This window comes from Platichthys flesus, chromosome 19, assembly GCF_949316205.1.
Source record: "Platichthys flesus chromosome 19, fPlaFle2.1, whole genome shotgun sequence".
NCBI classification, from domain to species: domain Eukaryota; kingdom Metazoa; phylum Chordata; class Actinopteri; order Pleuronectiformes; family Pleuronectidae; genus Platichthys; species Platichthys flesus.
In genome coordinates this window covers 12,113,975-12,139,418 of record NC_084963.1, presented here as the reverse complement: position 1 = coordinate 12,139,418, position 25,444 = coordinate 12,113,975, and the positions used below count along the sequence as shown (strand labels likewise).

Here is a 25,444-nt window from a genome sequence, read left to right as displayed (position 1 = left end):
AAACAATGATTGCGTATAATGTGCTTTTTTATTTTACTGCACTTTTATTTGTTTAGTTACACAGAGATGTTTCAGTCGTGGTGTCATTATATTAATAATGTATATTAGTTATTTAGGTGACATTAACGGTTGTCATAAAACCAAATGATGCAGTTGATGCATATGATGCTAATGACATAAATAGATGGACTTTGCACAGAAAATCAAAGGACAACAGTCAGTTATAACTTTGGTTTAATTGTAAGAGCATTCTTTACAATGGCTGGCATATTATATATGTAGTTCCCACGTCCTTTTATTCATATATACAATGGAAATTAAGTGTCATTGAGGAAAACGTTAAAATATGTCTATATCCAGTATGAAAATGAGTGTGATACGAGAGGGAGCTGGATAATTACAGCTTCAGTTAATGTCCAACAGATGAATACGAGAAAAAAAGAAACAGAGGCTTGGAAGATAATAACACATGCTGCATATTTCATTCGAAAAAAGGTGACGTGAACCAAACAACACTTCCAAATGCTGTAAAAAATTCTGTTTATCATTGAACATATAATAAAATATATCTTTCAGATCATTTATAAGTTAATGCTACATCTACACTGAACAGATTCAGTCTTGTCGGCATTGGTCAGCGAGGGTTGAGCCTCTTCGGGGCAGCGGACCTGTCCGTGTGTTGGTCTCTGCTCTGGGCAGTGCCGACCTCTCCTGAGCCGAACTCTGCCCCTGACATCACAAGAAAGAAGAATATTTACACCATAGCCATCTCACATGACTTTATTCAACCCTTTCGTTGACACATGCAACACACCCAGCCTCGACTAATAACACAAACCTTTGGAAAGATAGTGTGAGTTATCTTCTTTTAAAGAAGACTTGGTAGTTTCTTACCTGCGTCTGGGTCCGTGTTGAGCTTGCTGGCGATTTTGGCGAAGAATTTGAGGGTGAGACAAGCTCCTGTCTCCCTGTCACAAATGCCTCCCTTGCAGTTGCATGCCTTGCGGCACTCGACCCCATAGGTTCCATACACACAGTCTGTCAAAGCCAAGAAATGTCACATTACTGATCATTTTGGATCAAAGGGAGACAATTAGTGTACCTGAATGCCTCAGACACAGGCCCCACTTCTTAGTTAGTTTGTGACTCATACTCAGTGATGAACTGATCAGGGATCAGCAGGAGCTTTGATATGTCAGTGATTTAATATACAGATGATAGAGAGATAATCACCAGGTCAAATAAGCACATATGTGGAGCTGCTGGAGTCTGCAACTGTGCACGTCCATCGTTTTTATGACAAAGCTGCTATTTATTGTGACAATAAAACAGCCCACAGCCTTCAAGACTGAAGGCATGATGGGATTCTGGTGCAGCAGAGCATCACTCCATTCCGAACGCATTATGCAGAAACAACAGTAACATGTAACAGGCTGTTTAATGTGACTGTACCTCTGCAGATCCCATATTCGTCTCCATAATCGTCCTCGTCCTTGTAGAACTCGCAGAATAATCCCGGTCCGCACTTCACCCCGTGCATCCCCGACACGGTGCGGTAGCAGTGCTCCCCTCTGCCGGCCGTGCAGACCTGGCAGCAGCCGCAGTCGTCCAGGACGGTCCGTGCGCACCGCTGCGTCCCACCGCACCGCTCCACGCTGCATCTGTCCGGGCAGTTCACCGCGTACTTGACGCCGGCGCCCCAGGTCGCCCGAGCGTCGCGCACAAGAAGTGATGAGAGCACCGCGATGAGGAGCAGGGACATCACTGGATGCAGGAGGAGGGAGAGAGGAGCTTGAGTCAGGCTGCGGGCTGGAGAGGAGCCGGAGAGGAGAGGATCGCCTCTGGCTGACTGAAGTGGAGTGACCCGCGGTGCATCAGGTTGCGCGGTTATCAGGGATGAACAACTTTGTTGTTTTGCACATGGTTCGCCCTCGTCAGTTTCCTCATTCCGGTGTTGTCGTCCCCTCTCTGCCACTCAGCCCCCTTTTAGAGATCCGGCTTGGGAAGTGGGATTGACTGTGCAGCGCCATCCAGGACCTGGAATCCTGTGTGACCTGATGTCACAAGTTATCTTTGGTTTGTTTGTGGATGGAGTGATGGAGGAGCCCCCACGCAAGACCCCCCACACGTTTGTGGGACGTGAGCCAGGTTCAGGCCAAACATGTTTCCAGTCACAACATCCTCTGACAGGAAGTATAGGCTACTGACATTATTTCACCCTGAAGAAGATTACGTTTTATCAGTTCTAAAATGTGGGGAATTTCATCTTAAAATAGAACGCTATATTTAATAAAAAGCTGCGATGCAAACCATCTGGTTAATACGCAAAAGATGAATTTATGGATAAGTGTAGAAGAAGACACCAAAGAAATTGCCAGTTTCTTTTAGTGCTTTTCTTTTGACAAATTTGACAAAAAAGGTCTTTTTTTTTAAATCATATTCTGTAACAAAAAAAGGAACTGATTCGAAACATACTATGACATATTGTCAACACCGGTTTAAACCAAATGTTTTAAAGTTTGCAGCCTGACTTTAGTTGTTCATAATGTTCTTTACAATGTTGTAACGTAACATCATTAGTGCATCATAAGATAACACAAACACCACAATTACAAATGTGAAGGGATTTTCCAGCAATTTCTCATTGCAGGTAAATCAATGGAAGGCAACAGAGGCTACAACATCTCGCTATTTATTGTGGGTCAAGGTCAAGGTCCAAAAACAATGGATCTTCTGATGCAACATCATTAAGGTTATTTTCAAAACTTCTTCCACAGCTTTAAGCGATATTATGCATCAGCTTTCATGTACAGGCTGAGCTGAACATATTCATCATTTACTTGCCTATTGTTATGATATTGGTTTGAGGGGGTGGGAGCTCAAATTTAGGTTTGGGCCGCAGAAGTGTTTTGTCTGTCCTGTCTGGATTCATGCACAGGCTGCAAGAAACCATAAAACACACACACACACACACACACACACACACACACACACACACACACACACACACACACACACACATATACACACACACACACACACATACAGACACACACACACACACACACACACACACACACACACACACACACAAACACAGGTTAAGGCTGCTTCCCTTATTAGGCCTTATTAGGACTTCTCATTCACTTCCATTCATTGTTGAACCAAAACCTTATCCCTAACCTTAACTTGACCACACTTCACATCTGAACTCCAACCTTAACCAGGAGCTCAGAAATTAGGTTTTGCATCATTTGGATCAGACTTTGGTCCCAATGAAATCTACTGGTCCTGTCAAGGTCAGTGATTATGCTGCAGGTCCTAAAGGTCCTGAAGAGGTAACACAAACACACACACACACACACACACACACACACACACGCACACACAGACACATACATACGCAGTTTCAGGAAGGGAGAAGAAAAATTATGATGTTGATCATATGATGATGATTATAATGATGATGATGAGGAGGAGGAAGACGATAATGATGATGGTGACGAGGAGGATGATGATAATGATGATAGTGATTATGAGGATACGGATGAGGATGATAATGATGATAAACATGATTCTAACAATGATAATGATGAGGAGGATGATAAGATCATCATGATGATTATAATTATGAGGATGAAGAGGATGATGTTCATGAGGAGGAGGATGTTTATAAAGATGAGGATGCTGAAGACACTTCTTCTCACTCCATGACACGGGGGGGCGGCAGAGTATTCCTCCAGCAGTGGTCTCCCTCAGTGGTCCAGACTCGAGCGGGCGAAGAAGAGGAGGAAAGAGGAGAAGAAGGTTGAGGTGATATTTGCGTCCGAGGGAGACCTCACCGGGACGGGACAGGTAGCGCTGACCTCTTATCGGCGGATGTTTACCATCACGGTAACTCCCATGTGTGTGTGCTGTTGTGTTCTCATCGTGTGTCGGTGGCGTTTGACACGTTAGCACGATGCTAACGAGCCCCTATCAGCGGCCAGCCGGGAGCTGTCAGCGGGCAGACGGAGGGGCTTGGTCGGCTCTTTGACAGCAGGACGAGCTGCGGCACTGCAGCCAGCGTTAGCTCAGCTGTCACCGCCGCAGATGCTCGGTAACGTTACCGGTGTTTGGGACTAACACGTCGGGGACAGGCTGCGTCTTGGCACTCACGTATTTTGTCGCGGCGCGTGTCGGGGATAACGAATACAGCGAATATGATACAATAACACTGAGCTAGCACACACACGGCGTTAATGTTGACAGACGCCTCGGAATGAGAAGGAGCAAAGACAGCCACGCAGTTTGTTATGAATAAATCAAACTATGCCGTCTGTGGAAATTCAGTTCACAGTTCCCATAATGCCGTGTTTCACTACTGCTGCTCCACTCCATCCGTGAAGCTGCTTTCAGACATTAGGTTGAATTAATATGATTTCATCTTTTTGATCCAAAGCTCACATCATCATCAGTGTTTTCTATCCCTGCATATTAAATACTTATTGTGTCGAGGGTTGTCCTGGCAACAGCAGCACAAACTTCCTCCAGCTCGGTTCCTGGGTGACTTTCAAATCCTTCTTGACTAGAGAGAGTCTAGATGTCGGAAGGTGTCTCTTCCCATCAGGGCCCGAAGGGATGTGGTCAGGAGACATTCAGGTGGTAAAGCCTCATTTGTCTTGACTTCTCTCTGTGTGAAGGAAAGAGGACGGGTTTAAAAGATTGATGTGGAGGGTAGGTCCTTGTAGATTGATGCCTTTTCTCCTGCAGACAAAATGCAATCTTGATCAGGCTGTATCTACGTTATATGAGATATGAGTTAAAATGGTTTATTTTTCGCGCTATATAAGAAATCTTTGGGGTTGAGATGGTTAGTTTGAAAATAAGTGATTTCAAGATGTCATTTAGGATATTTTTCACGGTTATATTTTTAAATGTTTGATGGAGTAAGTAATCTAGAACGTGTATACCTGCACTGAAGCCAAACAAGCGTACACATCTGTCAGGCTCTTATAATGGAACCAAAGCTGTTGGATAAACCGGCAGTGAATGTCGAATATTGAATCAATGTGCTGGTTTATGTTCACGTGTACTCGTAGAGTTGTGCTGCAGTTGGAAAATAGCTGAATCTAGCATAGATCATCCCTTGTGCATCCTTGTGTTATAAATGAAAAAGATAAATAAGAAATGTCAGCCACGAATATTGGTTTCTGACATATCAAAGGTATTGCTTTTATCATTAGCCTCTGCTCCTACTTTTGAGCCCAATCTATGTATTTTTGCCACAACATCGTAGATTGTGTAATCGGTTATTGTTGTGCCTAACATTATAACTGTTGGTTGCTTGCTTGAGGTTGCCTAACCGAAGAGCCCATTACTATATCAATGCTCGCTGTTATTTTTGGCCGGTGTGGAAACCATATAGCCCCTTAGGCCTCAGGCAAGGCAGGAGAGCTGAGGCTCTGTGACCGTGGACCATAGTCAAAGTGTCATGCTCACATATTTAGCAGGCCGTTACTAGCATTCTATCACTCACACGGGTTCATGTTTTTCTATCAGTTTTAATAATAGCAGGAGTCTCAGCCGTGAGCTAAGAGTGTGGGGATATCTAGTTTGGTTTACTCCTTGCTTGACAGGGATGTTACATTCATGAGAGAAATGCATTTGTATTAAAAGCATAGATTTCCATCAACTCTGAAAAAAGTATATTATTCTCAAACTCCTTTTCTCGTATCAAGTGGTTGTCAAATAAACTTTTTTATATAGTTAAGGATTGGTCGGGTGAATGTACTCTAATGTCATGGGAAAGTGTTGCCAACTTCCCATGAAATAACCCACTAAGCTATGACCTACGGATTACATGGTTTTCATGGGCTACATGTGATCAACTTAGATGGAAGCTGGGAAAACTTAAACCTTTATTTATTTCCAGTTATTGGCAACATCCGATTTTCGTTTTAATTATTTATTATTATAAAGCCGACAGAAATGCACACAGGCGGGCGGACCGGGGGGGTCGGGTGGAGCCGCGTAGATCTTAATGTCAGAGCATCAGGTGATCAACATTGACACGATGACTATGGCAACTCCCTTCTGACTGAGACACACAGTATGAATGAATTAACAAGGAAAAGATTAGATTATTATCAATCAAGTGTCTAATCTCTCAAAGCAGGTTTCCGTCTTTGTCCTAGTATTTAACTAATACTCTAAAATGAAGACAGACAGAACACGTGTCTTTATAGGGATTCTTGTTAGTGCCTGTGAGACTGAAGGTTTCTCATTAGTGTGTTAGACGTAATCCTAGGGTGAGGCGACCTATTTCAGAGATACCCACAGAGACCATGGCATGAAAGCCTGGATGTACTGTATGTTGGAACAGAGCCAACACTAGGGAGAAATCGGACACCTTCACAGTGAATTCACTTGGCAGGAAATTGCATTTGACAATTGGCTTTCAGCAGAAAATGTTGCTTGTAAACCAACGATGGTGAGAAATGTGACATTTTCATTGGGCGGCTGTGGCTGAGGGGTAGAGTGGTCGTCCTCCAACCTGAAGGTCGACGGTTCGATCCCCAGTCTGACCCATCTGCATGCCGAAGTGTCCTTGGGCAAGATGCTGAACCCTGAATGGCCCCCCATAGAATAACAAAGTGCTGCGAATAGATGCACTGTATGAATGTGTGTGTGAATGGGGGAAAGTAAAACTGTACTGTAAAGCGCTTTGAGTGGTCATCAAGAATAGAAAAGCGCTATATAAATACAAAACAATTTACCATTCACATTTCACCGTATTGGTTAAGCGTGGGGAAGAAATGTCCGATATCTTTATTTTGTCAGAATTGAGGCATCATCAGCTAATCTGATCTAATCGCATCTCCCTCTCTTTCATTCAGGTGTACATTACAGAATAGATAATGCAAAGACATGGTGCCTTGTCAGACCCATGTGTTGCTAAAATGGCAGGAGCACTTCAACAGCTCCTGGGCAGCCGAAGACGGCGTCCAGACCGCCAGGAGGCACCGCGCTGCTGCGCTCTACAGTAGGCTCCTCCACAACAAGGAAGTGGTGACTCTGGCCCAGCCTGTCCAAGAGCTCGTTGGCCCGCGCCTGCCTGACTTCGAATGCGAGTCCAGTGCCTCGGCAGAGAAGGAAGAGTACCTGTCATCTCTGCTTCACAGCCAGCGATGGCTGGCTCACCGCATGCTGACGCAAACCTCCTACACCTTGGGCCTCCACCACAGGCTGGTTGTTCTTCAGAGGATCTACTACGCACTTCACAGCAAATACCATGACAGATTCCGTGTGCAGCTGCCCTCGCAGTCCACCGACAGCGGGGCTGAATGTGGGCAGCTTGAGCTGGCCTCGGAGCCTTGCCTGCCTGGGGCGGCATCCAAAATTAAGTCAGGTACAGATGTTCTGATAGAGATGGGGGTGAGGACAGGTTTGAGTCTTCTCTTCTCACTACTGCAGCAGAACTGGAGATACGCAGCCTCTGTGCACCCCGAGTCGGTGCTTTGTAATGATGTGCTCGCCACAGCCTCCTCTGTGCTCGCTTCGCTGCCACCGCTCTCTCTGGCCAATGAGAATAAGATCCCATCAGTGGGGCTGGACTGTCTGGCACAGGTGGCTGACTTCCTCAAGAAGACATCAGTGAGCAGTGGGACTGGTGGCGCAGACCCCACCGGTCGGAGGCTAGCGTTGGAGCTGCTGCTCGGCCTGGCCATGCAAAGAGGCTCTCTGAAGTTTCTGCTGGAGTGGGTGGAGGTAGCTCTGGCTGCGTCCATGTCCTCATGCACCTCCACACTGTCTTCCACCTCCTCACTGAGCTCACAGCAGCCAGCGGGTGTCGGCTTTGATGTCATCCACCAAACCCTTTTCCAAATGAGGCAATATTCGGTATGTCACACATTATTCCAATTGTGTGTTGTGTTTTTAATTTTGATTTAAATATAATTTTTTTCAACTCTTATTCCATCTACTCTTTCCAATCATTCATTTTTAGCTCAACATTTCCATACCATAACAATATTTTAAGTCTCATTTGAGTTGTGCATTAATGTGCAGATAAGGATTAAGTCTGAGTCGGCCTTCCTGTTCCCTCTTTATATGCATATTGAGTCATCATGTAGCAGGCTAATCAGCTTTGCAGTATTTCTATATAAATGACAGCCAGGGTTGGGTACTGCCAAAGGCCTGAATAATAACTGCTCATGATTAAGGTTGTAAGACTTTGCATGTACTGTATATCTCACATATAAGCTAAAATATAGAGCTGAAAGAATAAACACACCACAATTTACTTACAGTTTATGGTGAGAGAAAAAAGGGAAAAACACTGAGGCTTCTTCTATTAACTCGCATCTCAACTAAGAGCTGGTTTATTGCCACTTTATCAATCATGACCTCACCCCTCTTTTAGTGACATGTAATTTTTTGGGATGAGGCTTTTCTTATTCTGATACGTACTTCTGGTTTAGAAATGTAATCAATTTGATCACGTGTATATGCGGACCACTGTAGTATTCACACAAACTGACTCATACTGTATCAAAAATACTATGTTGAAGGCTTAACAATTTTTTTTTCCAGGGTGTCCGTGGAGAATGTGTCAATACTCAGGTGCTGATGAAGGACGCAGATGGACTTTGTCGGCTCTCCCAGGCGGCTCTCTGCCTCTTTGAGGAGGTAACATGAAAGCAGTGACAAACTATAGACACTGTTAAGAACTGTCACTGATGCTGACACTTCTCAGTAACACCACCGTCCTTCCCTTTTGCAGATTTGTAACCTGGCGTCCTACTGCCTGTGCTCCTGCAGCACTGATGCAGCTTCTCCTGGTACAGAGAGCGATATGGTGATGGTGTACGTGTGGGGCAGCAACAGCAGCCATCAGCTGGCAGAGGGAACCCTGGAGAAGATTCTCCTGCCAAAACTGACACAGGGCTTCAGTGACGCCCAAATGGTATGGTTGCCCATAAGGACAGCACTAACACTCATCACAAGTGTTAAGTTATTCACATGTTAGAGGTTTATTGATCCTCCTCTATTCACCTTTCATATTAAGCCAATACATAATTACATAACTAACATGGTTTCGAATATCAAATATATTAAAAGCAGTATTTATATACCAGTGTGAATCAATTCTGTGGCAGTAGCGCGGGTGCACCTGCATGCGCAAACAGTTATACTTGATATTTCTGTTGTTTTTGTGTAATTGCCATGCAGTAACTTTATTATCTGAATGTCTGTGTATTTTACAATTAGACAGAAAATCTTATGTGCCAGAATCAGAATCACTGCATATGGTTCTGCCACATTACTTCTGATTCCTTAATGTTGTTACTTTTAGATCGAGGCGGGTCAGTACTGTACGTTCTCAGTATCTGCAGATGGCTCTGTGAAAGCATGTGGAAAAGGCAGCTATGGCCGTCTGGGTCTGGGGGACTCGAATAATCAGTCCATGCCCAAGAAACTTGTCCTGGAGCCACATAGGAACATGAAGAAAGTGTCGTCCTCCAAGGGCTCTGATGGTCACACTTTGGCCATCACTGTAGAAGGAGAGGTAAAAAACTGAAATAACTTCGGATTGCTTGTAAGCATTGCAAAGGTTTGCATGTCGGTAATTTAATTTGAACATTTTGAAAAATGTTTCTTCCAGGTGTTCAGCTGGGGAGATGGAGAGTATGGGAAACTGGGCCATGGCAACAGTGCTACACAGAAATATCCCAAAATCATACAAGGACCACTGTTTGGCAAAGTAAGAAAACGCGTGAGGTTTTAGGAAATGGAAATCTACATTTATTCATATGTTGTTTTTTAAAATGTTTAAATGTATGCCTCTACCAGGTCGTAGTTTGTGTGTCTGCTGGCTACAGACACAGTGCTGCTGTGACTAATGATGGAGAACTCTATACGTGGGGAGAAGGGGACTTTGGCAGACTTGGTACGCACCTCATTTCTCAAGTTGCTTATTGCATTTTGGCTCAATACCGTCAATGTGAAATCGATCCTTTATTCCCCACTTACCCTCTCCCTGACCAGGTCACAGTGACAGCCAGAGTCGAAACATGCCCACGCTGGTGAAGGACATCAGCGGCGTAGGTCAGGTGGCCTGTGGCAGCTCCCACACCATCGCCGTGGCGCAGGATGGACACACCGTGTGGTCGTTCGGTGGAGGAGACAACGGTATGCTTACAAAATATACAAAAGAGCTGAATCAGGGAATGGGATGCTTTTTGTGTCCATCATGAAAACAGACAGTACCATAGCAGAAACGTTTGTCTCAGAAATGTCTTGTGGATTTGTGAAACAATACTCATTCTAAAGCTATTCCTCATCCTTACAGGTAAACTAGGTCATGGAGACACCAATCGTGTGTATCGCCCCAAGGTCATAGAGGCCCTGCACGGATTCATCATCAGGAAAGTCTGTGCTGGCAGCCAATCGTCTCTGGCTCTTACTTCTGCTGGACAGGTCCGGTATTCTGAGTCATAGATGATTTTTTTTACTGTGCTTCATGACAGATGTTTTCAATTTGATTCCCAAAATGTGTATCTAGTGCTTACCTTACTTCTTTGAAACTAATCCTCTTACAAAAAGCAGTGTAACCAACTTTTGAATCATTTTTTTTCTACATTCCCTTTGAAGGCAAGCTTCTATAAATAAAAATAATGCATTTTGGTCTGGTGTTATTTCTAGATGCCAATAATGCATCTTCTTTCTTTTAAATTCATGTGACTCCTCAGGTGTTTGCATGGGGTTGTGGCTCGTGTTTAGGGTGTGGCTCCTCTGAGACGACCTCTCTGAGGCCCAGGTTCATAGAGGATCTGAGCATCACCAAGATCATTGATATCTCATGTGGAGACAGCCACTGTCTGGCCCTGTCTCATGGTAAGATACAGGCTACACACACACTCCAGCTTTCAGTAAATGTAACTTGGCAGAATATACAACAAAATTCTCAGTGACACATTTCACCCGCTTCATACCTTTTTTGAGACGAAGAACCCAGAACCCCCTGCGCTCGGAAATGCTGTTTTAAATCATCTTTTAACCTCACTGCCATCTTGAAGCTCAGATAAAGGAGGAACTTGAGGACTGATTGAGCTAAGCAGGCACACAGGAATATATATTAAGTGTTAAATATTTAGGTCAACTGTTCCTCAATTTAAATTTGTTTCTCCTCTTACTCTACGGTATTATGCATTTTTCAAAAATTGTATTTTAGCTAGCATATAGTTTCGTCCTTATTTTGCTTTGTTTGTCACAAACCACTAACAGAAAAAAATGCTTTGAGCCTTTAATCCTAATTTTGTGGGTGTTAAAAGTTCAGATCAACTCCAATTGCTAGATGTCCTGTTCTTCCTCCATCAGAGAATGAAGTGTATGCCTGGGGGAACAACACCATGGGCCAGTGTGGGCAAGGCCACACTTCTACACCTATCACCAAACCTAAGAAAGTACTTGGTCTAGAGGGTGTGTCCATCCAGCAAATCACTGCAGGCACTTCTCACAGCCTGGCCTGGACCGCAGTTCCAACTGACAGGTAAAATCTCAACTCAAAGAATACCTTCTCTGTGGCATCTCTGTGCTGTAATGCTCCAATGAGAGGTCAATGTTTTACTGAACTTTAAACTTGTCTCACACCCTTTCAAATTTAAGGTTCACATTTGTGCTGACACAGCTTTTTTTTAACTGACTTGATCTTTTTCCAGGCAACTGGTGGCATGGCACAGGCCCTTTTGTGTCGACCTGGAAGAGAGTACATTCGCTTACCTACGCAACTTCTTAGAAAGTTACTGTGATGGCATCGGGGACGACACCCCCCCTGCTCCATTCTTATCTAAAAGGTATGAAATAACTTTACAATTACAGTCAGCTATGATAATCTCACCAGTAACCTTGAGGTTGTTTTGAATTTTGTCTATAAATCTTTGTTATGTGAAATCACCCTCACCACGACATGTGTACTCCACTGAAGCCACACTGCACTCTGTATCTCTTCCTCAGGGACCACCATCAGTTTCTTTTGCTGTGCATGAAGCTGCTTTCCATCCACTTGTCTTTGGCTCATGCTGGGGGCACTGGTGCCATGGTTTTGGGGGCTCAGAGCCGACCTCTCAGAAACCTGCTCTTCAGGCTCATAGACACCAATATGCCAGACTCCATACAACAGGTAAGCAAAAAGGCTGTGATTTCAATGATAAATTATGGCCACAAGGAATGGGAGCAGTTGTATGTATCGAATTTTGGAGTAAAAACCATTGGGTCAAACTTAAAGTGTGAGTCAAGGTGTCAGATCCTATTCATCCTTATTTTTGTGTGCAGTAAATACTGCATGTGTTTATGTGTTTTTTCATTTTGTGCTGATATTCCTTTCCATCCTCAGGCAGTTTTGAACACGTTGTCTATTGGTGCTTCTCTGCTGTTGCCTCCGCTGAGGGAAAGAACAGAACTGCTGCTCTCCCTCCTTCCTCAGGGCCCTCAGAGCTTGAATGTCCTCTCCAAAGGCCAGGTACTTCAAGGTCCTTTGTGCTATTTTAACAACTGTTATAACCGAATCTGATTAGTATGCATTCTTTTTCATAGATGTCTTCTATATAGAAGATGTTATTATAGATGCAGGACACAATTCAACCATTTAAACTGCCATAAACGAGGACTTATATTCGGATGTCGCTGCTTGGCTTCCCTCATTTGTATCCTGATACACAGAGTTGGCAAACAGTGTGTTAGTCAAACTCACTCCAACAACTTGGAGCGTTGCTAGGCAATATGTGGAGACTGCTTGAATGTTGTGAAATTGTGATGCTGTAAAAACGTTGTTCCTTCTCTTGAGAAATGCTATCGGTAGCCTCAGAATTTAAATGATCAAATATTATACATTTCTCTCCTCTTCTTTTCCAGCGTCTTCAGTTAGACATGGTCCTCAGCAGCCTTCAGGACCAGAGCCATGTAGCTTCTCTACTGGGTTACAGCAATTTTGTGGAGGTGACAGCCCTGGGACCCCCTCTGACACCTGCTGTGTCAGTCCGGCCGCCTTCTTCCTCCAGCTCCTCTGAGTCCTATGACCCTCTGCACTTAGCAGAGGTGCTCCTCAAAACCCTGCTCCTCAGCATAGGCTTCTACACGGTATGCAATAGAGAACATCATGTGTTGCAATGTTTCACCAGCCTCTCTGCTGTTCCTTTAACTCCTGTACATTCTGATGCTGCTTCTAAAAATAGAGCGTTGTTCCTATTCACTCACCCACATGCATTTTCTTTTCTTGTGTGTGCTCATACAGGAGCGGGCATTTGGGGAATTGGAGAAAAACAGTGACAAGCAGCTTTCTAGTGATAGCCAGGGACAAACTGATCCTCCCTGTCACTTCCACCAGCTGCTGTCTGGACTGCACAAACACCTGCTCGCCCATTGCTACATCCATACCAGCTTTGAGGTGCACTACAGTAACAGCTATACAAAATACAATAATTTAACATTAGATTATTATTATTACAAAAATAACAGACAGGAACTGTGCCCATTATTTTTGTTAGAAACAGTACACAATGTAACTTTTTCTGACACATCTTGTATTTTCTAAACTAATATTTCGTCCTTTTAGGTCCACACTGATTCTGCTGTTCTGCAGAACGACAGCAGTGTAACGCTGCTTCGTGAGCATCTTTACCTGCTGCTTCCCTGTGCTGCTGAGACCCTCAAGAGATCCACCAAACTGTTAAAGGAGAGTTCCCTGGATAAACAAATCATCAAGAAGCTAAACAGTAAGACTAACGCCTGTCAACACATGCATGTCATTAAAATGCTGTAACTCTACATATTAATTTTTGTGTTTCAGTGTTTACTTTTATTTTTTTCACAAAATATTATTAGAAAACATGAGGGAAGGGATTTTCTTTTAACTTTTTGTTATTAAAGGATCTGTGCAAGGGCATTTTCAAACATTTATACAGCTTTTTGGTTGAGCAACACTGACATCTCAGGAAAAGCACATATACACATTCAACAAATGGATTTCAAAATCTAATTCTTAAACCTTCTATGCTGCGTCTATATCTATGGTATCAGTCTGTATTTTTCGGTTATTTTGATCAGTGAGTCTTATCCCTCTTTCTCGTCTCATCCTGTGTCCCAGCGGTGTTGTACAACTCAGTGGCTGGCAACATTCTGTGCCAGGTAATGTACTCCTTGCTGCTGCTCCCACTGAGCACAGTTCAACCCCTCCTCAGCCATTTACTGGCCTTGCTGGAGCAGCTCAATGATTTCAATAGGTTGCTGCCAGAGACAGAGCTGCTGGAAGAACAAGAACTGGGGATAGAACCTCAGAAGACCTGTTTGGGTCAGTTGATTTTGAAAAATAGATGGCACATTTTTACATTTAAGCCTCTTCTTGGAAAAATATAGATGAGTTTACCAATGAAGTCGGCTCTTCTCTCCAGATAAAATTGAAGGAAACCAATGCCCGGGACAGCAGCAACAGGAGGAGTGCAAGTGGGGTTGGCTGTTGGACCTAGAACGGTCTGTATCGCTGGCAGTCGGCCGTTGCCTTGGTGGTATGCTGCAGGGCCCGCCGCCCTCGCTCCAGGAGAAAACGTCAGAGTTCTGGCTATCAAATGTCCTGCTCAGGAACGGCCTTGAGATGGACTACGAACAGCTGGGTAGTTAAACAAACCGCTTGCCCTCCCTGCGTTCACGTGTGCTAATGTTTTGATGAATAGAGACCAACTGATTGCAGTCTCATTCCCAATGCGTGACCACATTCTGTTAAATCATTAATAAAAACTATAAAAACACATTGTTAGCTGTTAGTTTCAGTACAATATTTTTTTATAAATAAAAAAGGCAGTTGGAGACTGATAATGTTAAAAACGTTTTTTGTTTTACTAGAGGATAGAGGATACAGCGAGGGGAGTTACAAGCAAAATTGTACCAATCTTACTATACATGTTACACATCTTAGACTGGGAGGCCACAGATACACCCTGTTCTTAAAGATATAATTGTATTTTGCTAATGAGGAAATAAACAGTTATATCCTAAATGCTTAGCTTCGTCTGTCATCCTATATCTGACGCTTTGGCCTGTAGACTCTAACATGGCGTGGCTGACTGAGGTGGTGCTCTTGGGGAGCAGCGACGTCAGGCTTGCCGAGCTGAGTCTGAACGAGGAGACCAGGACTTTGCTGGAGCTGGCTCTGGGATCCTCCAGAGGAGCTGCATGTGGAATGTGGAGGAAGATGGAGGAGTATGCTCTAAGCAAAGGTATTTTCACTTGCATGTTTTCTGTTTGAATGTTTACAATGTAAATATCCAGGTGATAATGGTCTAACTGAACTGAGCTTGAAAGGGAATTTATGAATTTTGCCCCATTTGCTGTCATAATTTGCTTTACATGATACATCATTGTTTTGTTTTCTAATTTGGTCTTTTGGTCTTGATTTTTTCCGGCTTGACTTCATTGTAATGAAGCTGTATTGTTTGTTGTGAGAGCAGAATCGGAGAGCGGAGGCTCTTCAGGCGACTGTTTGCTGCAGAAGGTCTGTCGCTGCAGTCTGGCTGCTCTGCTGAAACACACCGGTCTGCAGAGGGAGGCCTGCTCGCAGGACAGGTTAGCGACACAAATATTACAGTTAGTGAAATGCCTTCTAATTTATTTTTGAAACTCTAAAAGAAACTAAACAGTACTTATTGTTGAGGACAGTTTGTCAATTTTAAAGAACATAATGCTGTGACTGAATGTTACTGTAACGTCTTCATTGCAATGCGACACAATGCTTATTATCCACTCCGTTTACCCCCTTTATCTCGAGACAGATACGAGCCCTGCGAGATGCTTTTAGACGTCTATGAAACAGTTTATAAAATCAGAAGCACTCTGCTGGCACATAAGAACTCTCTAAGGACGTCACAGGTGCAGGCTGCTGCCAAACAGGTACCATTATTAAAATGTCTCCACTTAATGTCACAATTAAATATATGTAGTCCAGTAATTTAACAAGCATAGGAAAAATTACATGAATTACAAACTTATAAATATGCATAGCTGTGTAGATGTATCAATCACAAGAGAAAAACACTGGTGTATATACAGCGTATTTGATGCCTATGCTTTTGCTCTCTTGAATTACAGATTGCTCAATCGCCCCAAAGTCCTGATGCAGACAGGCAAGAGGCAGTACCATCAGTGGAGCAAGTGGGAAAGGATCATGTGCAGCCGTCAGTAGGTCACTGTAGCCAGGAGGCGCAGGTGACGTCTCCTCCCACAGCCAACCACAACCAGGAGGAGGTTGCAGAGGAGGATGCGTTTGGCAATAGCCGTACGTACCTGTCAGGTTAGAAGTGCATATCTCTATTTCTGCCCTACCTAAAAAATGTTCAGTCTTCTTTTTCATTGTATTTTAAAGTTTGTAGGCAGACCCAATCAGAACCTTTTGTTTGCCACGAGCACCGAAGTCATCATCACAACCCCGTGATGTGTCTCAAGTGTCTTTTTCATGTCTCTGCAGAAGTCCTAGAATCATTCATGGCCACCCGGGAGGCCATGCAAGTACAGCAGAACGTGACGGTGTACGAGTCCTTCGGCACCTCCACCCTCCCCGGCAGCATGGAAAGCCCTGTCAGTCCGGACAGGGGCCCGGAACCCCAGACGCAGTGGGAGAAGCAGGGGGATTCTGAGGAGAGCTTGTCTTTCCACGCCGCCTGCCATCTGGTGGTGTCCCGCTGTCTTTTCCTCCTGCTGGGGGTGCGGCCTGCTTGGGTGGAGCCTGGCGAACGGGAGAACAGTCCGGCTACTGGAGCGAGGTAGAGTTTGTGCCAGGCAGTGTGTGTTTGTTTATTGCTTTTTTTTTAGAGCTGTTTTTTTTGGTTGTGAGCTGTTCTTCAACTAAGTGTTCGCACCTTCCCACTTTCAGGAAATCATCAACAGAATCCTTTTCAATGACTGTTGATGGCAGAAAACAGGTTAGTCTTGGTCAGTAACAAAATGTGGACCTACACCCCCATTTCTGTGCTAATGTGCTTTTTTTGTCACTTTTAGTCTGACCAATCCAAAATCTCCTCGGCATCATCGAAGAATAAAATGGGTAAGTGTTACAGATTAATCCTACTATGGACAATGAATGCCTTTATTTTGAAATGACATACCCTTCAGTCCTGTATGATGTGATTATTTTCCTATATGAATATATCAGTACCACTCTCATGTCTGTCTGCTAAACATAAGACTCCAGCCAGTAGCCGCTTTGCTTAGCTTGGCATAATTATTATATTTTCCAAACAGTCAAATTAATTTCACTAGTTCTGTGCAATAACGTTTCATCATTGTTTGTTTTTAAAAAACATTTTGGATTGGACTGATTCATTGGAAATTTCCTGCTCTGACCCGAACTTGTTCACATTTGTTTTTCTTTCCTTTCTAAAGAAATCACAACCAGGTTTTTTTTTTCATACCAAAGTTAACAATGATCAACACTCTTGTCCCTTTGCTCTGTCTGCTTCAGGATCACCTCTGTGTTCTCTGGACATCATGAAAGACGCCTGGGATCGCCTGCGACAGTGCATCAGTCCGACCGCCACCATGTCCCACTGTGGCAACAACACTTTGCCGATTCTTAACCAGGTGTTCCACTTTGCCTGTGGAAGCCTGATCCACTTTTCATCCTCCTCGCAAACAATGCCGAGTGGACAGACGTGTAGTCAGGCTGATCCGAAGGCTATTTCGTTCGCTATACTGCAGCAGCAACAGAGGGCTGAGGTGAATAGATTTTTATTTAATGTGAAATCGCAAAAAAAAAAAATGAGATTGTTACAGAGAAATTAGACCTCTACACCTCCAGCTAATTGTTTACCTATTGTTTTCTTTATCTTAACAAAATGAAATGTCATCGGCCACATAAGGGCCTAACTTACTACCAGCTTGTTTTTGTTATGATCAGATGCGCCTGGAGGCCTTGTGTCAGATGTCGTCCTTCCTGTCCAAGATGGAGGAAAAGAGCAGTGGCTGCACAGTCGCCCTTCAGTTTCCTGCATTGCTGCAGTCCGTGCAGCTTCAGTTCCTCTCTGGATGCTTTGCTTTGGGGACGCAAATCATTGGCTCTCCCTCAGGAGCTTATTATGAGACACAGCATTACATGGTACGTGAAGAAATCGTGCTCTCCGTTGCTTGATCAGTAAAGATGGAAATAAAGAAGGAATGAATGTTTAATCCAGCTAGATGGAGAGAGGGGAGACACTGTCATTTTATTGAATACATACATTTATATTTTTTTATTACTGTGTAGTTGTATTAATTACCCATACCTCTTATCTCAATTCAGTCTGGTACACGTTCAGCTTGTATTGACACGCAAAGAGAGCTGCAGTCTGCAGCCCACACCTTCCTCCAGCAGGTGGTGCGTGTCCTCAGACAGAGAGTCCTGTTTGAAAAAGAACACACAGGTTTGTTTGCTCTATTGTTTTGCATCAGTTTAACATGTTCATGTTTCATTTCAACATCACTGAACCTCTCCCTGGCTATTATTTGGTGCAGTGTACATTTGTCTTTGCCATATCGTCTCTGTTGTACTCAGGTTCCTCTCAGCACCTTCTCCTGGCCACAATGTTTGCACTGAATTTCTGCTACCAGCCAGTGGACCTGGTGCTGGTCATCAAATGTGGCATCCTGGATGTCCTGTCTGTGTTGACCAACAACAGTTGTGCTCTGATGAACCAGAGCTGGTTTGCAGCCTCTGCAACTGGATCCATGTTAATGAACGGCTCTGTCAGACTAGCTTGTACTCGCCTGCTTCAGATACTGACTGTAGCTGCCAGGTGAGAGAACGTTGAAGCATTGATTGACTGTAAAGAAGTGTGCACGACTTATAGTGCTATTTAATTCACTGAATAATTTGCTTCGATCTGCCTACTAAGCTGTCCCGTTTTCAGCTCCTGTGAGGACTCTCTGCCTCTCGATGTGTCCCAGGCTCTAATGGAAATGATGTGTGAGCAGCTCCAAAATGTCATTCACGCTTTCCACCAACAGCAGACAGCGGAGAGAGGAGCAGCTGAGAGAACAGATCCCGACTCCAGTAGCAAGACTGTAAATCTAGTTGGTATGGCAAATTTAGCTATATTGATGCAATGTAATGAGAGAGCACAGTTAAATTGATCTCTTTTAAAAAACAGATGTGGTATTTGTAGCTGGGGGAGAGCTGTAGCTGTGGGGAGAGCATGGCCTGTGGGGAGAGCATGGCCTAGGGGATAGAGTGGGTGTTCTGCAACAAGAGGGTTGCTGGTTCGAATCCCACTCTTTCCCATCTGCATGCCTAAGTGTCTTTGGCAAAGACACTGAACCCCCCAAAATGGCCCCTCATAAATGTGGAGTGTACTAAAAATGTAAGTCGCTTTGGACAAAAGCGTCTGCTAAATGACATGTAATAATAATAATAATGTAATAATTTGTGTAGCCCTGAAATAGCCCCTTTGTGTTTTCCTGTTGGTTTATTGTTTCAGGAAAGGAAAGCAGCAAAGTGGTTGAATCTCAGCTTGCAGATTTCTTGGTGTTTCTGAGGCGTGTGCTGTCACTACGAGTAATGAAAAGACTTTCTACTTTTGTCAAATGGGTCGATCCACTCATGGCCATTATTTCGCACAGGTGGCCTTTAGGTAAGCCTCTTCAGAATAATAATTTATAACAGTGTTGAAATTGTTTACAGTGCAGAGCGGTTCACATATGTTCCTTGTAATTCTCTTTTCAGGATCTCCCTGCTTCCAGAACCTTCGCACTAAGCTCCTGGCTTTTCACGTTTTAGAAAGACTGTTACCTGCTTGTTCTGAGCCAGTTCAAATTCAACAGGTACGATGCAGTGTGCATTGATTAAAAAAATCGGCTGAATTAGAGTTCCTGAAAAGAAAGACAATAATGTATTCATGATTCATGAACTTATATATTAAACTGCATAAATTGTTGATTAAATTCTCCTATATTTCTGTATCTTCTAGATTGTTAAACAGCTCTTTCAGTTCTTGTCTGTTTGTATGTGGGAGGAACCACTCACCGAGAGGAACCATGAGGAGAAGGAAAAAGACACAGGGGTAATAAACTTTAATAATACCATGTGATATACTTTTACTACTGTACACCATATTTTAGTCTGTTTACCTTGTTAGATGAGAAGTTGTACAAAATGATTCTGCAACTCTTTTCACTCAAGTAGTGTCTTTTGCTCATTCATTATTGATTTAAGTTACAGAAACCAATTTCCGCTTCATAATTAACTTAATTTCTAAATGCACGGTGTAAATGAGCATTACATTGTACAATGACGTTTTCCGAATTCAAAATAGAAATATCACAAAGGAAAGTGCTTAGTCTTTACTACGAGTGAATTAATGAATGTGAGAGAAATGCAGTCCTGGCAGTAATGAAATTGAAAACAGCACGGACACTTGATGAGACAGATGGGCATGTTATCCGTGGTGGGGGCAGGGGGGCAAAGTCGTGAAAAAAGGGAAGACAGGGAAAAGAGACCAAATAATAACTAATAACATTACAAAGAAAATTACAAGAATACAAAATGTGCCCTTTTAAATGACTGATATTGATTCCAGTTGAAATCTTTCCCTTTCCATTTTTTTTTGATTTAGCAATTTCTGGTTCAGTGAAGAAGTTAATGTTCCATAATATCAGTTGGTGGACAATGCTGATATAGAGTGCTCGTGTGCTAAGTGTTATCCCCCACATGTTTTGCAGAACCATGGCAGCTACGATGAATGTATTCCCATTGGAGATTTTTCCTTTGACCCGCACAAGCTGGTCTGTTGTTCTTTGGAGAGTGGGAACATCCTCTCCCATGGCTCAGGAGGGAAAGGTTACGGCCTGGCAACCACTGCCATCACCTCTGGTTGCTTCATATGGAAAGTAAGGACTGGAATCAGCTTTATCCTTTTTTAATGACGAGAAAAATGTGCAATGACCAATAACCTGGCGTGAACCTAACTTCTCTTCTCAGTTCTACATAACCAAAGAGAACCGAGGCAATGAGGGCACATGTGTGGGTGTGTCACGCTGGCCAGTCAGAGATCACAACCACCACACCACCACTGATATGTGGCTGTATCGGGCTTACAGTGGCAACCTGTACCACGGTGGGGAACTAGTCCGCACACTGCCCTCTTTTACCCAGGGAGACACCATAACCTGCATCCTGGACATGGAGGCTCACACCATTTCTTTTGCTAAGAATGACAAGGTCTGATCAAATACTCAGGTGTCATGTTGAAGCTTTGTGCTAAATGATTGTTACAATTTCTTCTACAATCTTTGTTTTTTTTTCTGCTAGGAACCAAAGCTGGCATTTGAAAGTGTGGTTGCCTCTGAACTGTACCCATGTGTGTTGTTCTACAGCAGCAATCCTGGAGAGAAGGTATTTGAAATACTGGACGTATGCAAAAGGGGCACTTATGTTTTTGTACCCAAACTTTTTCATAATTGATAACCACCATCCTTGGCCACTGTTAGAATAAGAATATCTGTGGATTACATTAATATTAGGACCCATGTAGAGAACAGTCAGCTGTCAATACAATGAATGACATAATCAATACTATTATTAAGTCATTTGTAAATGGTGAGAAAAAGGGGTTTGCATGTTGCAATATATTCTTCTGCAACAAAACTTTACCTCTGTATTTCTCTCAGGTGGCGCTGCGGGACCTGCAGATGAGAGGCATGCCCAGTAACCTGCTTCCCGGGGATCCCCTCTGCAGCCCTCGGACGATGGTGCTGCTGGAGTCGACCGTGCAGCTCCTCCGTCGGCTCCATCAGTGCGACGCGTGGGCCTCGCACATCAACCACTACATTCACACCCACCTGGAGCTCATTGGTTTCCTGCTGAAAGAGGAGGATTTAGGAAGCTACAGTCAGGGTCAGACACGAGTTAACACTTATTTAATTCAGTCTGCTGTTTTGTTCTTGAAGTAGCTTAAGAGTTAAACTGTTAACCAACAGCCCTACGATTGTGTGGTTGACAGATTGTCTCCCGCTTACATTCTCCCGCAGGCTTCAGCTCCACGCGCTTTGAGAAAGAAGAGACTGACAGAGACAAAGGCCTGGCTGGTGACGACTCAAGGGAGCTGCTACATTTTGGCCGATCGCTGTCAGAGGCCAAACTGGCTGCTCTTTGCACTGAAGTGTGGCCGGTACTGGCTGTGATCGGAGGAGTGGACAGCGGCCTGCGCGCTGGAGGTCTGTGCTTGCACAAGGCCAGCGGACGCAGGGCTATTCTGCTCGGTGTCCTGAAAGAAGGAAGCTCCCTGGTCAAGCTCCAGTGGGAGGATGCAGAACTCTCTGTCAGGTATTTTAAAAATAAAATCGTTCATACGCCACTTACTTTTGATGATATGTCACTGCATGGTTCTTAAATGACAATTCTCATTATCCGCCATTAAACAATTATTATATTTTTCTTGTCTTAGTCCACTCAGCATCATTATTACTCTGTATAATTATTTTCTGTTGGTGTTTATTTTTTCCTTCTCTGTAATTTGTCTAACATTCTACTTTATTTTCACCATTTACCCCTCTGATCTTACTTTCTTCTTGCCCCTTCTTCTTCATTCTTAAATCCATGTATCCCTGTTGAATCCGTCCTGGTGTCAATCCATGCTCTATCTGTGGGTTCTACCCATCCTTCGCAATAACTAAGCTCCATGAATTCTTGGTCACCCAGCGACACCCCGGCCATCTCACTGGAGCCCTGCGATGTGTCCTGCTGCAACGTCAGCCGCCTCGGAGGTCTCAAGCCAACAGTGTTGTTGGATCTGATTTATTTGATGGGTCTGCTGGAGGAGCAGGGGTGGCTGGGATGCTATCCTCCCGTCAAACGGAAATACTCAGAGGAGAACACGGAGACACAGAGCTGTCCGGATGAAAACGTGTCAGATGAAATCAGATGGCTGACAGAGGACGACAGGAAAAGGTGTAAGGATCAGAAGGTTGAGACGGAACCCTGCATTTCACCGCCCTCAAACAAAGATGCCTCAAAGATTGCTGACCATCAGGAGTCAACATCTCAACCCCTACCTCACCAAACGTCTCAAACCTCTAAAGTGGATGCCTTTGCACTTGAACTGAGAGCGGTTAGAGTCTCATATCTCCTCGTCGGAGCTCTCAAATCTCTTACTGTCATTTTTAGCTGTGAGAAGCTATCAGATATGCTTCTAGTGCCAAAACATGACCCCTCCAACACCTCAGTGAGTCCCCTCTCCAGCCTGAACCCTGACCAGGCTAAGGGCAGCTGCAAACAATGGGATGAGAGCGCTGAGCTGAGATCAGTGCTGCAGTACGTGGTGCAGAGCATGGTGAAGTGGGCGGTCAGGCCCTGTCCCATCAAACAGAGCGTGTCTCTGTCTGACCTGGAAAGGGCGCAGGTCATGATCTACAAGGGAGCGCTGAACAGACTGCTGGAGGACAAAGAACGCAAAGGTATCTGCATTTATAGATTAGATCTGCTATTCATTTTTGACACGTTACTGTGGTGGGGAGCTGGAGATTAGAAATTTGGACTGAAGTCACAAAAATCACGATTAGGGACTTAAATTGTTAGTTCAGTTGTTTTTAATTGAAAAGCCTCTGCCACACTCAGCCACACATCATGAATAATTTATTATTTTGTGTTCGCATTGGAACGATAAGTTGATGATAGGATCTAAAATAAAACAAAACCATGGGAATGATGAGAAAAAGTAGATCCTTTCCATTTTTCTGTGAACTATCCCTTTAATACAAGGAAATTAACCCTACAGGAACTATCAAATGATCTAATTAATTTTCTCTCCATCAACTAATTGAAACTGTTCTCGATATTCAAAAAAGGCTATTAAAACATTCTTGAATTTAATGTGAATCAAAGTACTTGCTACATACTTGACACACTTAAAACTTGCATTGTACTTATGAAGACTTAAAAACAGCTTTGTTGTAACATATTGAAGGTAAATTAAAAAAAGTATAATAATAACTTATTGGTCTATGACCTAACCTTCATCACTCTGTTTTTCTTACAGAATCCGGCCACCACTTGTCCTCTCAGCCCATCTCCAAGTCCTCCAGCTCTGTGTCCTTGTACAGCGCCGGTTCGGAGGGCACCGCCATCTTCGGCCAATCAAACAGAGCGTCTGCCTCGTCCTCCAACACAGACTTGGCATCGTCTCTGCCAACAAACCTGCAGGGGGATGGCCTTGATAATTTCAACCCTTTCCTCCCCATCAGCCTCCTCCAGTGAGTAGAAAAATAAACAAAATATGAATTTGATGTGTGCAATACTAAATACTTGGTACAGCACATTAATAGACACAAACACATTAAATGGAGTCATCATTCTCATGTGACTGATTGCTACAGACCTGTATCTTTTGGCAGCGGCAGCTTGTCTGAAGTCCAGGGAATGGGTGAGTTAGGATCTGTATGACGAGAAGAGAGTGAGGATCCTGCTTGCACTGTCCTCAGTCTCAGCTGCAGCTCTGCCTGCTTGTTTTTCTCCTAACCCAGCCAGTGGACCTGAGTGTCAGTGTCACTCCTGCATTCCAGAAGTGAATAAACGGCTTCAGGGCTGTGTAATAAAATGAAAAATAGAATCAGAGTCATCCAGGGAGGCGACTCTGGACAAGAGCTCATAGCCAAAGTGCTCCCACCATTCAAAACACATATTTTAAACCTTCTGAGTTAGCAGGCTTTAGCTAAACCTTAAAATACAATAATACATGCTTGAATAACTGTCTTCTAAGCTTTTTAAATCAGGTTAATTAAACCTCTCCTTATTGTTTTCAGACTGTTTATGTCATACCTCCTGCACTGTGTTATTACTGTACATACTGTATGTTCGCTCCCTCTAGGCACATGGTACTAACTCGGTTCCCCACGCTTACCGGCCTGGTTAGTGCTCCCCCCGTTCTGCACCCATGCTTCAGCCTGGCCAGCTCTGCTTCTTGTGACGCCTTCACAGAGCAGCAGACTAGCTTCATGGAACCAGGTCCCTGCAGCACACAGGCCAGGAGCAGCCTGGGTAAGAACAGACCTAGAGACGTTAATGTTGGAGGAGCTGTACGAAGTCAAAGTAAAGAAAAGTAGTTCATAGACAACAACAAACATTTCCCCATGCTGGCTCCATATACAAACATGCTATTAATGCAATTGAAAAATGAATACACTCAAGCTAAACTTAGGTTTTTTAATATCAGGAGAGAAGTAAAACAATGGTAACCTGGAAACCCTATCTCTTGCATGAACTTATATGTCCAGCTACTTGTCACAACTTAATCTGCTGCTCAAAACAGCATGTGTTTTGTTCTGCCACTAGACATTAATTATTAATACAACTATGGATTGCATGCATGACACATTTCTGTGCACTTACATGCTTGATTGGCACCGTTTTTTCATTGTCACTTATGTTGGTGTTATTTTTGAACATTTCTGG

At 43.7% G+C, this 25,444-nt stretch overlaps 2 protein-coding genes across 3 annotated transcripts in view; one reads left to right on the top strand and one right to left on the bottom strand.

The window, feature by feature from the left end:
* Positions 1 to 202: 202 nt before the first annotated feature.
* esm1 (endothelial cell-specific molecule 1) lies at positions 203 to 1,926 on the bottom strand. The gene is made up of 3 exons (XM_062412976.1): positions 1,453 to 1,926; positions 895 to 1,038; positions 203 to 729 (listed from the first exon to the last, which is right to left on the bottom strand). Exons 1-3 carry the CDS (start codon positions 1,760 to 1,762, stop codon positions 635 to 637), a joined length of 549 nt encoding a protein of 182 aa, XP_062268960.1. The 5' UTR covers positions 1,763 to 1,926; the 3' UTR covers positions 203 to 634.
* Positions 1,927 to 3,813: 1,887 nt separating this feature from the next.
* The window catches only part of LOC133974800 (probable E3 ubiquitin-protein ligase HERC1), a 37,621-nt gene continuing 15,990 nt past the window's right edge, over positions 3,814 to 25,444 (top strand). Inside the window, exons 1-42 of one of the 2 annotated variants that reach the window (XM_062412557.1) lie at positions 3,814 to 3,894; positions 6,879 to 7,881; positions 8,575 to 8,670; positions 8,765 to 8,947; positions 9,338 to 9,550; positions 9,647 to 9,745; positions 9,835 to 9,931; positions 10,030 to 10,173; positions 10,334 to 10,461; positions 10,734 to 10,878; positions 11,362 to 11,533; positions 11,703 to 11,837; positions 11,998 to 12,163; positions 12,377 to 12,502; positions 12,895 to 13,119; positions 13,274 to 13,426; positions 13,595 to 13,754; positions 14,126 to 14,329; positions 14,430 to 14,648; positions 15,078 to 15,251; positions 15,483 to 15,597; positions 15,804 to 15,921; positions 16,120 to 16,321; positions 16,496 to 16,790; positions 16,901 to 16,949; positions 17,026 to 17,071; positions 17,489 to 17,742; positions 17,924 to 18,121; positions 18,305 to 18,425; positions 18,557 to 18,797; positions 18,912 to 19,078; positions 19,479 to 19,631; positions 19,724 to 19,821; positions 19,968 to 20,060; positions 20,719 to 20,886; positions 20,978 to 21,217; positions 21,308 to 21,391; positions 21,667 to 21,892; positions 22,027 to 22,321; positions 22,673 to 23,451; positions 24,033 to 24,246; positions 24,861 to 25,030. In XM_062412557.1, the coding sequence (XP_062268541.1) occupies positions 6,910 to 7,881; positions 8,575 to 8,670; positions 8,765 to 8,947; positions 9,338 to 9,550; positions 9,647 to 9,745; positions 9,835 to 9,931; positions 10,030 to 10,173; positions 10,334 to 10,461; positions 10,734 to 10,878; positions 11,362 to 11,533; positions 11,703 to 11,837; positions 11,998 to 12,163; positions 12,377 to 12,502; positions 12,895 to 13,119; positions 13,274 to 13,426; positions 13,595 to 13,754; positions 14,126 to 14,329; positions 14,430 to 14,648; positions 15,078 to 15,251; positions 15,483 to 15,597; positions 15,804 to 15,921; positions 16,120 to 16,321; positions 16,496 to 16,790; positions 16,901 to 16,949; positions 17,026 to 17,071; positions 17,489 to 17,742; positions 17,924 to 18,121; positions 18,305 to 18,425; positions 18,557 to 18,797; positions 18,912 to 19,078; positions 19,479 to 19,631; positions 19,724 to 19,821; positions 19,968 to 20,060; positions 20,719 to 20,886; positions 20,978 to 21,217; positions 21,308 to 21,391; positions 21,667 to 21,892; positions 22,027 to 22,321; positions 22,673 to 23,451; positions 24,033 to 24,246; positions 24,861 to 25,030 (8,137 nt within the window). In that variant the 5' untranslated portion in view covers positions 3,814 to 3,894; positions 6,879 to 6,909. Of the gene's footprint in view, positions 3,895 to 6,878; positions 7,882 to 8,574; positions 8,671 to 8,764; positions 8,948 to 9,337; positions 9,551 to 9,646; positions 9,746 to 9,834; positions 9,932 to 10,029; positions 10,174 to 10,333; positions 10,462 to 10,733; positions 10,879 to 11,361; positions 11,534 to 11,702; positions 11,838 to 11,997; positions 12,164 to 12,376; positions 12,503 to 12,894; positions 13,120 to 13,273; positions 13,427 to 13,594; positions 13,755 to 14,125; positions 14,330 to 14,429; positions 14,649 to 15,077; positions 15,252 to 15,482; positions 15,598 to 15,803; positions 15,922 to 16,119; positions 16,322 to 16,495; positions 16,791 to 16,900; positions 16,950 to 17,025; positions 17,072 to 17,488; positions 17,743 to 17,923; positions 18,122 to 18,304; positions 18,426 to 18,556; positions 18,798 to 18,911; positions 19,079 to 19,478; positions 19,632 to 19,723; positions 19,822 to 19,967; positions 20,061 to 20,718; positions 20,887 to 20,977; positions 21,218 to 21,307; positions 21,392 to 21,666; positions 21,893 to 22,026; positions 22,322 to 22,672; positions 23,452 to 24,032; positions 24,247 to 24,387; positions 24,417 to 24,860; positions 25,031 to 25,444 lie in introns of both variants that reach the window. The other variant, XM_062412558.1, reaches the window with a different exon arrangement.